The sequence below is a fragment of the Felis catus genome, chromosome B4 (genome assembly GCF_018350175.1).
Source record: "Felis catus isolate Fca126 chromosome B4, F.catus_Fca126_mat1.0, whole genome shotgun sequence".
In the NCBI taxonomy this organism is placed as follows: domain Eukaryota; kingdom Metazoa; phylum Chordata; class Mammalia; order Carnivora; family Felidae; genus Felis; species Felis catus.
The window spans coordinates 37,654,928-37,668,229 of NC_058374.1; the positions used below are offsets into that span (position 1 = coordinate 37,654,928).

Consider the following 13,302-nt stretch of genomic DNA (forward strand, 5'->3'; position numbering starts at 1 on the left):
AACACTCAGAATGGAAGAAAACACTTGGAAATCACTTACCTAATAAGGGATTCAATCTAGAATATACAAAGAACTCTTAAAACTAAACAACAGTAAAAATCAAAGAACCCAATTCAAAAATGGGCAAAGGACTTGAATAGACATTTCTCTGAAAAAGATACACAAATGACCAATAAACATGTCAGAAAATGTCAACATCACTAATCATTAGGGCAATGTAAACCAAAACAATGAGATACTACTTCACACCCATTAAGATAGCTAGTATTAAAAAAAATAAAGAACAAATGTTGGTATGCACATTCAGTAAGAGACTGAAACCTATGTGCACTGTGGGTGGGAATATAAAGTGGTACAGTCACTATGGGAAACAGTATGGCAGTTCCTCAAAATTATTAAACATAGAATTAACATTTGATTCAGCAATCACACTTCTGGGTATATGTACAAAACAACTGAAAGCAGAGACCTGAACAGGTATGTGTACATCAATGTTCACAGCAGTATTATTCACAATAGCTAGAAGATGGAAATAATTCAAATGTCCATCAATGGACCAAGGGATAAACACAATGTGGTATATACATATAATGGAATATTATTTGGCCTTAACAAGGGATGAAAGTTTGATATGTGCTACAATATTGGTGAACCTTGAAAACATTGTGCTAAATGAAATAAGCCAGATGCAAAGGGACAAACACTATCTAATTCTGCTTATATGAAGTCAAATACATAGATAGAAGGTAGAACAGTGGTTACTGGGGGCTAGGAGGAGGGGAGATGGGGAGATATTGTTTAGAGTTTCTATATGGGATGATGAAAAAGTATTCTAGACATGGATAGTGGTATGGCTGCACAATAATGTGAATATACCTAATGCCACTGCACTATGCACTTAAAAATGACTAAAATGGTAAATTTCATGTTAAATATATTTTACCACAATTTTAAAAAAATTTAGTAGTGGATGCTTCCACATCGTGGACCACTGCTCAGATGCTACCTTCAGGATCAAGACACTTCTCACCCAAGAGTTTCTCCAGCAACTGCCCTAGGCTGAAGGCAGCAGCCTTTCCCAAGTCTATATCCCCTCCCTGGTGGCAGCCTACATCCAATGAGTGGGGTACAAATGTTCAACCCCTTTGCCTCTGAATGGCTGTCCTGGCCTCAGAGCTCAGCTGAAGCTAACTGTTACCATCGAATCACAGTTCAAATTCTTCCTCTGTCCAAATCTGCTCGTAGATGGTATTCCTGAGAGTCTACCTACTAACCATCCTACGGGCATTCGTATCCATCTCAGAGTCTGCTTCCTGGGGAACACAACCTAAGAGAAGGACCATAGAGATATTTATCTTGTTTCATTTAATTTAGAAACAGAACTCCAATATTTCCCTTCTGCTAGTTGGCACCTGATTCTCAGTCGGTCGTTTTCAGAGTAGAGGCGTAAAGCATGTTCCCGTTCCTGGAAGAGGCAGACCTGCATATCACTTAGGGCTTTCTGCAATTCAGCAATCTCTTCCTCCCTCTGCTGCAAATCCCATTCTAGTTTATGCTGAGGGGAAAAAAAAAGGTAGTTGAAAAGATATCTGACTTCATAGGAGTATCTCTTATTGGGTATGGTGGCTCAGTTCAGGTAGATATATCACAAAGTGAATGGTTTCACCAACACAGAATTCAAATGACAACAGGTGTGTATAGACTACGGTTTAAAAGCTACAGGGTGAGTGTGACGTTTGCATGTAACATCAAAGCTCTCGTATCTTTTACAGATTACAAAACCCTGTAATGCCAAATGACCTACCTGTTCTAGTCACACCTTTTTTTTTTTTTTTTAATGCTTTCTATGTAATAAGGATTATAAAATTTTGGAAAGACAAAGATAAAAAGGTATGATTTTTGGCTACAGAGCTGAAGAATTTTGTGGGGAAAGAGACATGCCAACAATTAAAGTGAAATAATTATTTCATGAAAGAGCATACAGAATAAAACGGTAGAGGGGAAAGCACGGCAGGGGTAAAACCTCTAAGGTTTTGGGAAGTCAGGGAATGCAACCAAAAAGTTGGAACTTGAAAGACGAAAACTGTTGGAGACAAGCGGAGGGGGGCGTACTCTCAGGAAAGAGACATAAATACACAACCATCAAAGAGCCGTAAGTGTATGGAAAACTCCAAGTACTTCAGTGTTACTGGAGTGGATAGTGAGAGGCAGACTGGGGACTTATGGGGCCGGAGGCTGGATACTGGTAAGGAGTAGCTCAGGGGAGGCGTAACAAGAGTCTGAACTAGTGTTGTGGCAAGAGCAATTAAGCTGTAAGAATGGATCTAGTGACATTAAGGAAGCAGAAGCAATAGCACTTACCAAATGAAGGAAGTAGGGGCTGGGGAGTGCGGCAGGCAACGATACCATTTACTGGACAAAGAATAAAGAGAAGTGAAGAGATAAGGGGAAGTGTTAGTGGCATATATGAATGTGTGGGTAGGGGAGCAAAGGGGAAAGGAGCTCAGACGTGGGCATGTTAGCATGGAGCTCAGGGAGAAAAGGGAGTCCCCATCAGTTACTTGGTGTCATCATCGCAGATGTAGCAGTAGAACGAACAAATACGATGAGACCGTATACGGTGGAATCTAGAACTTAGACAGTTAAGACTAAGGAAAGGGAGTTGTGAATGGAGACTGAGAGGAACTGGGCAGAGAGGTGAAGACAGAACCTAGGAAAGAAAAATGACAGAAATCAAGAAAGGATGAGTTTGCAGAAAAAGGTCAATGGTGACAAATACTGCAAAGGCTACAAAGAGAAGAGATCATTTTGACAAGTAGGTTCTAGAGACCACAGGAGGTACAGTTTTCATGGAGCAATGAGGACAGAGACCAAACTGCAGTCAAGAAGTCGCTGAGAGAGTGATAAAGTCAAACTATTCTAGAAGTGTGGTTGAGAAAAGAGGGTCGACAGGGAAAAGCATAACTACAGAACGGCATTTTCTTCCTTTAAGTTGGGAAAGACTGGAGTATGTTTATATACTGAGGAGAAAAAGCCAATGTCATGCAAGAAGTTAAAAACAGAACATGGAGAGAAGAGAGCGGATGAAACAGGGTTTCTTAGGAGGAAGGAGGACTGGGGGCCAGGGAGAGTTCTGGATCAATTCACCTTGAACAGGCAGAGACATCTTGCCCCTGCAGCGGTAAAGAAGAAGAGAGATGGACAGAGGTGTAGGTATCTGTGTGTGGATGGGCAGGAAGGGAGTGCATGCGAGGTGGCTGGCATTTCCTTTGTGAACTAGGAAGCAAGATTGCCTGAGAGAAGTGCGCTAAGAAGGGGTGGCAGGCTGGAGGAGAGTGAGGGTATGGCACAGGTGAGCACAGGTGAGAAAATGGTTGTACAGTGACTGAGGATACGGATGGATATGTTTACCGTGACTTTATTGTGTAATGATTTGTGACCGTTCTAGAAGAACGGTTCTTAACTGCCGTTAATTCTGCCTATGCCCCCAGGAGAAATTGGGCAGTGTCTACAGGCATTTTTGATGGTCACAATTGGGGACAGGGAGGATGGGGGCAGAGGTATGCTACTGGTATCTAGTGAGTAGAGGCCAAGGATGCTGCTAAACATCGTACAATGCACAGGACAGTCTTCACAACAAAGAATTACCCAGCCCCAAATGTCAATAATGCCAAGACTGAGAAATCCTGCTCCAGGAGAGGAGGTGGTGGAGAACCAGATGAAGTTATAGCTAGGATTTGTGCTATGCAAGCAGAGCAGAAGAATAAGCAAGGGGTCATGTACAGGCAGTACAGCCACTGAAGTGAAGCACAATGGGATTTGGGTTAGAAGGAAGGACATGATGTCAGAAAACTGACAGGCAACACTTAGAAAACCTGAAAAGTCGGGATGCCCAGGGGGCTCAGTTGGTTAAGCATCTGACTCTTTATTTCAGCTCAGGTCACGATCTCATGGTTCATGAGATCGAGCCCTGCAACGGGCTCTGTCCTGACAGTGGAAAGAACTGCTTGGGATTCTCTCTCTCTCTCTCTGCTCCTCCCCCACTTGCTCTCACTCCCTCTCAAAATAAATAAACTTAAAAAAAAAGGGGGGGTGGTGAACAGGTGGCTCACTCAGTTAAGCATCTGACTCTCGATTTCAGCTCAGGTTGTGATCTCACAAGTAAGATCAAGCCCCGAGTCAGCATGGAACCTGTGTGGGATTCTCTCTCCCTCTGCCCCTCCCTGGCTCACATGAGTGCATGTGTTTTCTCTCTCAAAATAAATAAACTTTAAATAAAATATCTGATTATGATACAAGCTGGCACTTCTCTCAGTAACGAATGGACTCCATCAGAGTCCTGAAAGGGCACAATGCGCCATCTCTTTCACCTGTCCTTCACAAGCTCCTTTGTAGAGTTCCAGTTTCTTCAACAGGTCTTCATTTTCTGCCTCACACTCAGCCATCTTCTTTTGGTAATATTCCAGAAGCTCCTGAGAAGGGCAGAGGACAGCCAGACGATCTTGTGTGGAAGGCAAGGGAGTTGACTCCACCGAATCCAAGAAAGACTTTCCCTTCCAGTTGGTGGGACCACTGAAGCCACAGGCAACATCATGTTTGGAGGCAGTTGTCAGCCTATGTGACATTACAAAGGGCAAGTTCATTAAACTGTGGGGACGTTTATGAGACATTATAATTTCTTAAATAAAAAAGGGGTCTATGTTCTTAAAGTGCTAGAAGTAAGGTGCTCATAAACCTTCAAAGTTTGATGTTTCAGATTAGTGACAAATCTTGTGAACTGGTTTCCAAGTATTAAAGGCTTAAAGATAGATTCAAAATACATGTTAGAAGGATAAAAAGACGATTTAGAAAAATGAAACATCACCCAAGTAAGACCAGGTAGTAACAGAAAATGTAATGCTCTTCAGATGCATAGCAACGGAACACTATACACTGTAGTAAAACTGCTACTCCTCTTGTCCTAGAGAAACTCATGCACATATATACAAGCTGACATGTAAGAAAATGTTTATAATGACATTGTTTGTAACAATAAAAATGGTAAGCCTTCCATCCATTCAATAGGATAATGGATAAATTGTGGTATATTCATATAAATGGAACATTATTCAAAGTTATTAGAAACTGTGAATTAGAGATACTCAAATATTACTGAATCACCCAAACAGTATTAAATGGAAAAATGTATGGAGATGCGTATATAGAAGGTACTGCCATTTAAGATTATAATTTGCAAAATGAAACTGTTCCTAGGAACAAGTATATAAGTGGCAAACTTATTAAGAAAGGGAATGATAAATATAAGATTCAGGATTAGAAAATGGGCTAGTTAGTGAGCACACAATCATATTAGCATCAGAGACATCTGAATTACACAGACCAAGACTAGACCAGATCAAAGGTTAATCAAAGGCAAGACAAGAAGTTTAGCAAGTAAGAGCCTTCAGCTAAAAGAATGAAAGTTGGAAAACAAATAGCCCAGAAGTGGAGAAGCCCTGTGAAAATTAATTCAGTTTGGCTAAATCTCTACAATTTACAACATAACAAAATACACAGCAGTGTGGAGAAACTTTATACCGGAAGCCCAGAGTTGTAGCTAACGAAGGTCATGGTCAACACCTTTAATAAATGAGCATGTACAGAAGAGATATTAAAATTTACTTTCAGCTATCAGGAAGGAAAAAAAACTTAGTATTTTCTCAATCACTAAAAGCTCATGATAGAAATACTCTTTTACTTAATGTTTCATGTTTTCAAAGGAAGTTTTATTTATAACAACTCTGGGAAATAGGCTAGTAGATGAACTAAGAGGTACTTCTGAGATTCTGCAGTGGGGAGTGATGGCCACGAGGATGAGATGTATCTATTGTGTAGCAATAGCAGAACCGGAATTAAAAGTCCCCTGTTTTGTATGCTGATTGTTCCCTCTGTCGTCCAGCATCCACAGGTACTATAACAGGCTCACTCAAACTGCCTGCATTCTGGTATGAACATTTAATATGTCCTAGTTTTTAATGTTTATTTATTTATTTTAAGAGAGAGAAAGAGAGAAAGAGAGAGAGAGAGAGAGAGAGAGAGAGAGAGAGAGAGAGAGAGAGAGAGAGAAAGTGCAAGCGGGGAAGGGGCAGAGAGAGAAGGAGAGAACCCCCAAGCAGACGTTGCGCTGCCAGCATGGAGCCTGATGTGGGTCGTGAGATCATGCCCTGAGCTAAAATTAAGAGTCAGACGCTTAACCAACTGAGCCAGGCACCCCTAATATGTCCTAGTTTTTAATCCAAAAAATACATAGTAAGAATAGAGAAATGAGGTCTAACATAGTTTAAATCCAGAGTTTGGAAAAACACTTCTAAAACCCTTCTAGTTCCCAAGTTAACTTGCACTTAAGGCTACAGAAGTCTTGATTCTTTAACAAGTCAAAAATAAACAAATGGCTTACTTTCTGGAGACAGGGGTTCGTGTTGGGGTAAAGTTCATTCTGTCCTTTTCACACCTGTCAGACACACAAAAATTCAGAATGAGGGGTCAGGAACAGAAAAAAACAGTATAAGATGGGATGCACAGACTCATCCCTCTCCACCATCATCAGATGCACCTGCTGGTGAGAACGTGCTGTCCTAAAATGTAGGACTCTTGGGGTGCCTGGCTGGCTTAGACAGAAGAGCATGTGACTCTTGATCTCAGGGTTGTGAGTTTGAGTCCCATCTTGGGTGTTCTGATTACTAAAAACAAACAAAACAACAATAACAACAACAAAAACCAGCTTAAAAATAAAAAATAAATAAAATACAGCACTCTTTAAAGTTGTTCCAAATCCTGAAAATCTGACTTTGAATTTTCATAAGGCATTCATTGTTCTTATTTTCAAATAAAATCAGAATGGACAAGCACACACAAAAGAAAAGCGTCCTTTATATGAAGGCTGTCTGCAACAATGCAAAACAAATTTACAATCCTTTTGCTGATATAGAAGAGAGACTCAGAAAAGTTTTTGACAAGTAAGGGACAGTATGGGAATTAAGGTAGAGGACTAGTTATGCTAAATTTAAAATAAATACAAAGCCACTGACATTTTATCCTTATTTGATGTTCTTTATCCATTGTTTTATCTTAGAGAAAGAAAAAACTACTTACAAAAGTTCATTTACAATCTCCATTCCCATTGCTAATACAGACCTTGGGTTCCTCTATTTGAACAACCTTATCACAGAAATTTTCATGAAGATAACCTCACAGTCATGTTCTCTGAAAGAGGGAGGAGAGAAGGAGAAAGGGGGAGAGAAAAAGGGAAAGAGACCGAGAGGAGGAAGGGGAAGAGGGGAGGAGGAAGGGGAAGAGGGAAGGAGGGAGGGGAGAGGAGAATTTATTTTATTAACTTTAGAGAAAACTTATTGAGCATGCTTTGTCAACCCATTTGATTTTGAGCAAGATGATGTAATATTCTGCTCATGTACTTTTAGGGTTCTTCCTCATCTTTCTCTATACTTATTGCCTTGGTGACCACAGAAAGTGTCAGTTTTCAAATACCATCTACACATTAATGGTTTTCAAATTTCTCCCTCCAGCGCTGGCTCTGCCCTCGACTCTGATCATGCCTATCTGACTGCCTATTCCATATCTCCATTTAGATGTCGTACAGGTCTCTCAGGCTTAACAGGTCCAAAACCAAGCTCCTGCTAAATAAATACCTACCACCCAAAGCTGCTCTTCTCTCAGAATTCTACCTTCCAGTAATTACTACCTCCATCTTGCCAGTTGTTTATGACAAAAAACTCGGTTGGAGAAACTTTACTCCTCTCCTTGTCTTATATGCTACACTTGATCCCTGTGAGCAAATCCTATTGGCTTTACCATCCAAATATCTAGAATCTGACGATCACTCATGCCAATACTGCCCTGGTCCAATGCACTACAACCTCTTGCTTGGATGACTACAACAGCCTCTTCAACTGGTGTCTTTGCTTCTGCTTTTAGAGCAGCCCCCCACAGTCTATTCTCAACATAGCAGTTAGAGTGATTATTTAAAATATAATTCAAACCACAAAGCTCCTCTTCTCAAAAGCCTCCAAGCTGTTCTGTTTTAGTCGGAGAACCAACATCTTTAAAATGGTTTACAAAGTCCTACATGGTCCGACTACCCCAGTACTTCTGTGACCCCACCTACTACTCTCCCCCTGCTCACTGCTCCAACAACACCAGGCTCTGCTGTTCCTCAAACGTGCCAAATTTTTACTTCAGACTTCACATTTCTACTGTATTTATGATGTTCTTCTCCCATTCATTTATACGGCTTGTTCCCGCTGCTTGAGGGTCCTGATGTCACCTTCTTGGTGAGTCTCCTCTGACCACTCTGGCATCCCCTTACCGACCTTCTCTGCTTTACTTCATCACCATCTGATATATTTTACTTATTGACTCCCCACACTGGATCGTGGAAACTCACTAAGGGCAGGGATTTTTTATCTCTTGTTTTCACTGCTAAATCCCCAGTCATTAAAAACAGTGCCTGGTTCAGTAGATGCTCAGTAAGTTTTTTTAAAAATCCTCAATATGAATTTGAAAGACTCTGTTCAACATCTTCTTCTACTGGTCAGTCTACCCAGTTTAGCTAGAATACTGGTTTCTGTCTGTCATTCCATTAGCTTTCTTCTACCAACCAACCCTTCAAATATACCATCTCTTTTTCTCACTCTCTCCTTTAAAAACATTTTTTAATTTTTTTATTTATTTTGAGAGAGACAGAGACAGCGTGAATAGGGGAGGAGCAGAGAAAGAGAAAATCCCAAGCAGGCTCCACACTGTCTGCAGAGTCCAATGCAGGGCTCGAACTCAGAAACTGTGAGATCATGACCTGAGCCAAAACCAGGAATCGGAGGCTTAATCGACTGAACCACCCAGGCACCCCTCTCACTCTCTCCTTTAAAATGACTACTCACCTCCTTCCACAAAACTTCTCCAAGTTGGGCCAATTTGTCTTTTGTAAAAAATAACCTAGAAAATAGAAATGGTAATTGGGTTGGTATAGTAGGATTATGGGTAACATTTTTTTTTTTTAAACAGCTTTATTGAGATAGAGTAACTCACATTCCAAAAGTCATTCATTTAAAGTATATAATTCAGGGGTGTCAGGGTTGGTCAGTCAGTTAAGCATCTGACTTCGGCTCGGGTCATGATCTCACAGTTCGTGAGTTCGAGCCCCACGTCGGGCTCTGTGCTGACAGCTCAAAGCCTGGAGCCTGCTTCAGATTCTGTGTCTCCTTCTCTCTCTGCCCCTCCCCTGCTTGTACTCTCTCTCTCTCAAAAATAAATAGTTAAAAAAAATCTTTAAAGTATAGAATTCAATGCTTTCAGTATGTTCAGATATGTGTAACCATCACAATTACAGAACATTTTCATCACTTCAAGAAGTCCTCTACCCTTTAGCCATCACCCCTGTGCCCCCCTCCCCTTAAACTCTAAGCAACCACTGATCTACTTTGTGCTTCTATAGATCTCCCTATTTTGGACTTCCATAGGAATGAGATCATATAGTATGTGGTCCTTTGCGGTTGGCTAGTACTGTTCTCTCTCACTTAACATAATGTTTTCAAGGTTCATCTGTGCTGTAGCGTGTATTAGTACTTCATTCTTTTATTTATATTTTTTTAATTTTTTTTATGTTTATTTATTTTTGAGACAGAGAGAGACAGAGCATGAACGGGGGAGGGTCAGAGAGAGGGAGACACAGAATCCAAAACAGGCTCCAGGCTCTGAGCTGTCAGCACAGAGCCCGACGCGGGGCTCGAACTCACGGACCGCGAGATCATGACCTGAGCTGAAGTCGGCCGCTTAACCGACTGAGCCACCCAGGCACCCCAGTACTTCATTCTTTTATATGGCCAAAGAATATCCCATTTTATGAATCCAGGTGACATCTTAAAGATGAATGCCACTGTTCTAAAACTATTTAAGAGTAACTTGGAACGCTTTTTTTAAAAAATAATCTTGAGTCATTTTATTTGTTTTATAAAGTAAAAGTAAAGCCCAACATGGGCTCAAACCCACAACCCCAAGATCAAGAGCTGCACGCTCTACCAAATGAGCCAGCCAGGCCCTGCCGCACTGCACCCCCCACCCCCACCCCCAAGTAACCTGGAACTTTAAGAGAGTCCTCCCACAACCCGTAACCTCTCTTCCCCCTCCGAGTCAGCGACTGTCCTCACTCCTGTTTCCTGTGACTACTGCACATCTATAAAAAGTTATCTATATTCACATCTCATTTAGTTTTATTCTCTCACAATCTGACTTCTACTACAACATCTGAACTGGTTATTCTTCTTGGTCACAAGACATCCAAATGAATAAATTTAACTGCTTTCTTGGTTTCCCACCTTCCATCCAACAAGTCACTCCTTGCTTTGCATACTTAATTTGACAGTGTTGACCACCTTTTCAAAAAATATTGGGAGTTGAGAGCTTGGGCTCTAAAGTTAAACAGACTTGGGTTTAAGTATAAGCTCTGTCCCTTATTAGCTGTGTAACAAGACCTGTTATTTAACCTCACTACATTTCAGTTACTTATTAAAGAGGGGGAAATTAGGGGTGCCTTAGTGGCCCAGTCAGTTGAGCATCCAACTTCAGCTCAGGTCATAATCTCACAGTTCTTGAGTTTGAGCCCCACACTGGGCTCTGAGTTGACAGTGTGCAGCCTGCCTGGGATTCTTTCTCTCCCTCTCTCTGCCCCTACCCCACTTGCTCTTTTTCTCTCAAAATAAAATAAACTTAAAAAAAAAAAAAAAGGGATAACAGGGGAGCCTGGGTGGCTCAGTTGGTTGAGGGTCCAACTTCAGCTCAGTTCATGATCTCATGGTTCTTGAGTTTGAGCCCCGTGTCAAGCTCACAACTGCAAGCACAGAGCCTGCTTCGGATCCTCTGTCCCCATTCCTCTCTGCTCCTGCCTCTCTCTCAAAAAATAATAAACACTTAAAAAAGGAAGATGGGGAAAATAGCATATATCATAGGTTGGTGTGAGAATTAAATGAAATAATGAATAAAAAGGATGAACAGTGACACATAAGTGCTCAATAAATGGAGATTATTATTTTTTACTGAAAATTTTCCTTTCTTGGTTCAAAAGGTTCTGTCTTCAACTTTCTTTGCTATTTCCTCTATCCATTTCTGTGGGAACATCATTATCCCCACTGCATTTATGATTACCTCTATTATTTAAAACACTACCTGGCACAGAGTAACTAACAATTACTTGCTGAATGAACAAATGACATCTTTCAATATCCTGGTTTGAATGTCCAATATGTAATGGACATTGTCACCTATATGTCCCACTGGAGTTTGAAATGTCTAACTTAAAAAAGTTTAACTTAAAAAAAAATCACTCAAGTCACGTATGTTTTAGCACCTCAAAGCGAATTCAGCATCTCATAAGCAACCTGGACTTTAAAATTAACATTCATTATTTCATTACTCCTTCTCTTGACCTTCATCCAACCATATGAAAATCCCATATAGTCTCTCTGGGCAATCACCATGTTTATTCAGGATCTCCATATCTTCTTCCCAGCTCTATTATAATGGCTTAACTGTTCTACCCACCCCTTGTCTCCCTTGGACCATATTCTTTTGTTTTTTAAGTTTATTTATTTTGAGAGAGAAAGAGAACCAGGGAGGGACAGAGGAGGGAGAGAGAGAGCATCCCATGCAGGCTCCATGCTGTCAGCACAGAGCCCAACATGGGGCCGATCTCACGAATGTGAGATCATGACTTGTGAAATCGTGACACAAGCAGAAGTCGAGAGTTGGATGCTTAAGTGACTGAGCTAACCAGGCACCCCTTTGCACCATATTCTTAAAAGTCATAATATTCATCAGTGGCTCCTCATAGCCTAATGCATTAAATGAAACTCAGCCTGGATGTCATGGCTCTCTATCTAAGGACCAAACCTATCTCCCCTAATTTCCCTCTCTTCCCCTAAAATACTCCCGTTGCAGATAACTTTCTTGCCTCCATGCCTTTGTTGGTGAGCTTCCCTCCAGCTGGAACATACATCAATCCACCCCCACCCTTCCCCCCTTCACTTAATGAAATCCAGTTAGTACCTGAAAACTAACTACCTCCATCTCTTTCCAGAGTCTCTCGATCCAAATTGATCTATCAAAATGATGTAGCTGCAAAAGAACACCATCTGTAATTCTCTAAAAGTAAACATAATAGAGTTCTTTGTTGCTATAATTTCTCTCATGGCAGGGTATGTTCCTTGCAGATAGAAAATGGGCATTACTCATTATAGTATCTCCCAAAAGATCAATATAGATAAATTAATGGGTTTCAGTTAGCTTCTACTCCTCTCTCTGTGATATCCTCATTTAAGTGTTTTTTTTTTGTTTTTTAATACAGCCTGTTTACTTAAAATTAAATCTTGATTAGTACTTTGACATTTATTTTATTTACCCCCATAACAACTCGGTTAAGTACTTTTATTATACTTTAATCTACAAGTGAGGAAATTGAGGGTTAGACTATTGTGGGATGAGGGAATACCGGAGCGCATTTCCAGGACACCAAATTCTACACTCTTTTTTATATTTCATCCTGCTGTTGACTCCCTCATGTTTATGGCTCCCCAATCCTCCAGCACCCTCAAAATATTTCACTTTGCACATCCTAACTTCCTTCTTCCGGGACCCGCACTTACTTCTCCCTCACCAGATTTTTTCTAGCCCAAGGCCCGTTCCCCCACTCCTACATCCCAAACCCAAAACTCTGTACTCACGCCACACTAAACCTCCGAGTCAGAAACCCGCAACCGAAAAACAAAACTTAAATCCGGTAGCTTTGCAGCGCCACTGAGCGTGCACGAAATCGGTCCAATCGCCCACAAGTTTACACGGCCCTTTGGATTGTGCGCCAATAGGAAGGCTATTCACACAGAGGCACGCCCCATTCCCGCCCTTCCTCGCTGCGCGTCTAACCGCGCAGAGATAGCCGGGAAATGTAGTTTTACTTCAGCACGCAGCTTCCCTGGTGGAGGATGTTAATGGATTGCAACCCAGTTCATCCCAGTACTGGTAGTGTGGTGTTTGGGGTCAGAACGCACTAATTTTGGGCACCCCCAGTTTAAACTTGTTCAACTACTTTGTTTTCATAAAAAATCATGCAGAAACGCGATGCATAATCATGCAATGGATACAGGATTATTATGTGTTGCAATTTACAAGCTTATATTAAGGTGAAGATTCTAAGAAGATAATTTCTCCTTCAATGACCTGGTGGCCTAGGGTCAAGATAGGACCTGTGGTTCAGTTTCT

General features: G+C 41.1%; 1 protein-coding gene across 6 annotated transcripts in view; it reads right to left on the reverse strand.

Annotated features, from left to right (window-relative positions):
- Positions 1 to 12,870, reverse strand: part of CCDC77 (coiled-coil domain containing 77) — a 30,677-nt gene extending 17,807 nt beyond the window's left edge. Inside the window, exons 1-8 of one of the 6 annotated variants that reach the window (XM_019834333.3) lie at positions 12,768 to 12,840; positions 12,094 to 12,162; positions 8,934 to 8,988; positions 7,174 to 7,242; positions 6,593 to 6,719; positions 6,437 to 6,490; positions 4,371 to 4,614; positions 1,413 to 1,555 (exon numbers count right to left, since the gene is read on the reverse strand). In XM_019834333.3, coding sequence (XP_019689892.3) covers positions 1,413 to 1,555; positions 4,371 to 4,614; positions 6,437 to 6,474 — 425 coding nt within the window. In that variant the 5' untranslated portion in view covers positions 6,475 to 6,490; positions 6,593 to 6,719; positions 7,174 to 7,242; ... (1 more) ...; positions 12,094 to 12,162; positions 12,768 to 12,840. Of the gene's footprint in view, positions 1 to 1,412; positions 1,556 to 4,370; positions 4,615 to 6,436; positions 6,491 to 6,592; positions 6,720 to 7,173; positions 7,243 to 8,933; positions 8,989 to 12,093; positions 12,163 to 12,767 lie in introns of all 6 variants that reach the window. The other 5 variants (XM_019834336.3, XM_019834337.3, XM_045061229.1 and 2 more) reach the window with 5 other exon arrangements.
- Between the last annotated feature and the right edge of the window lie 432 nt (positions 12,871 to 13,302).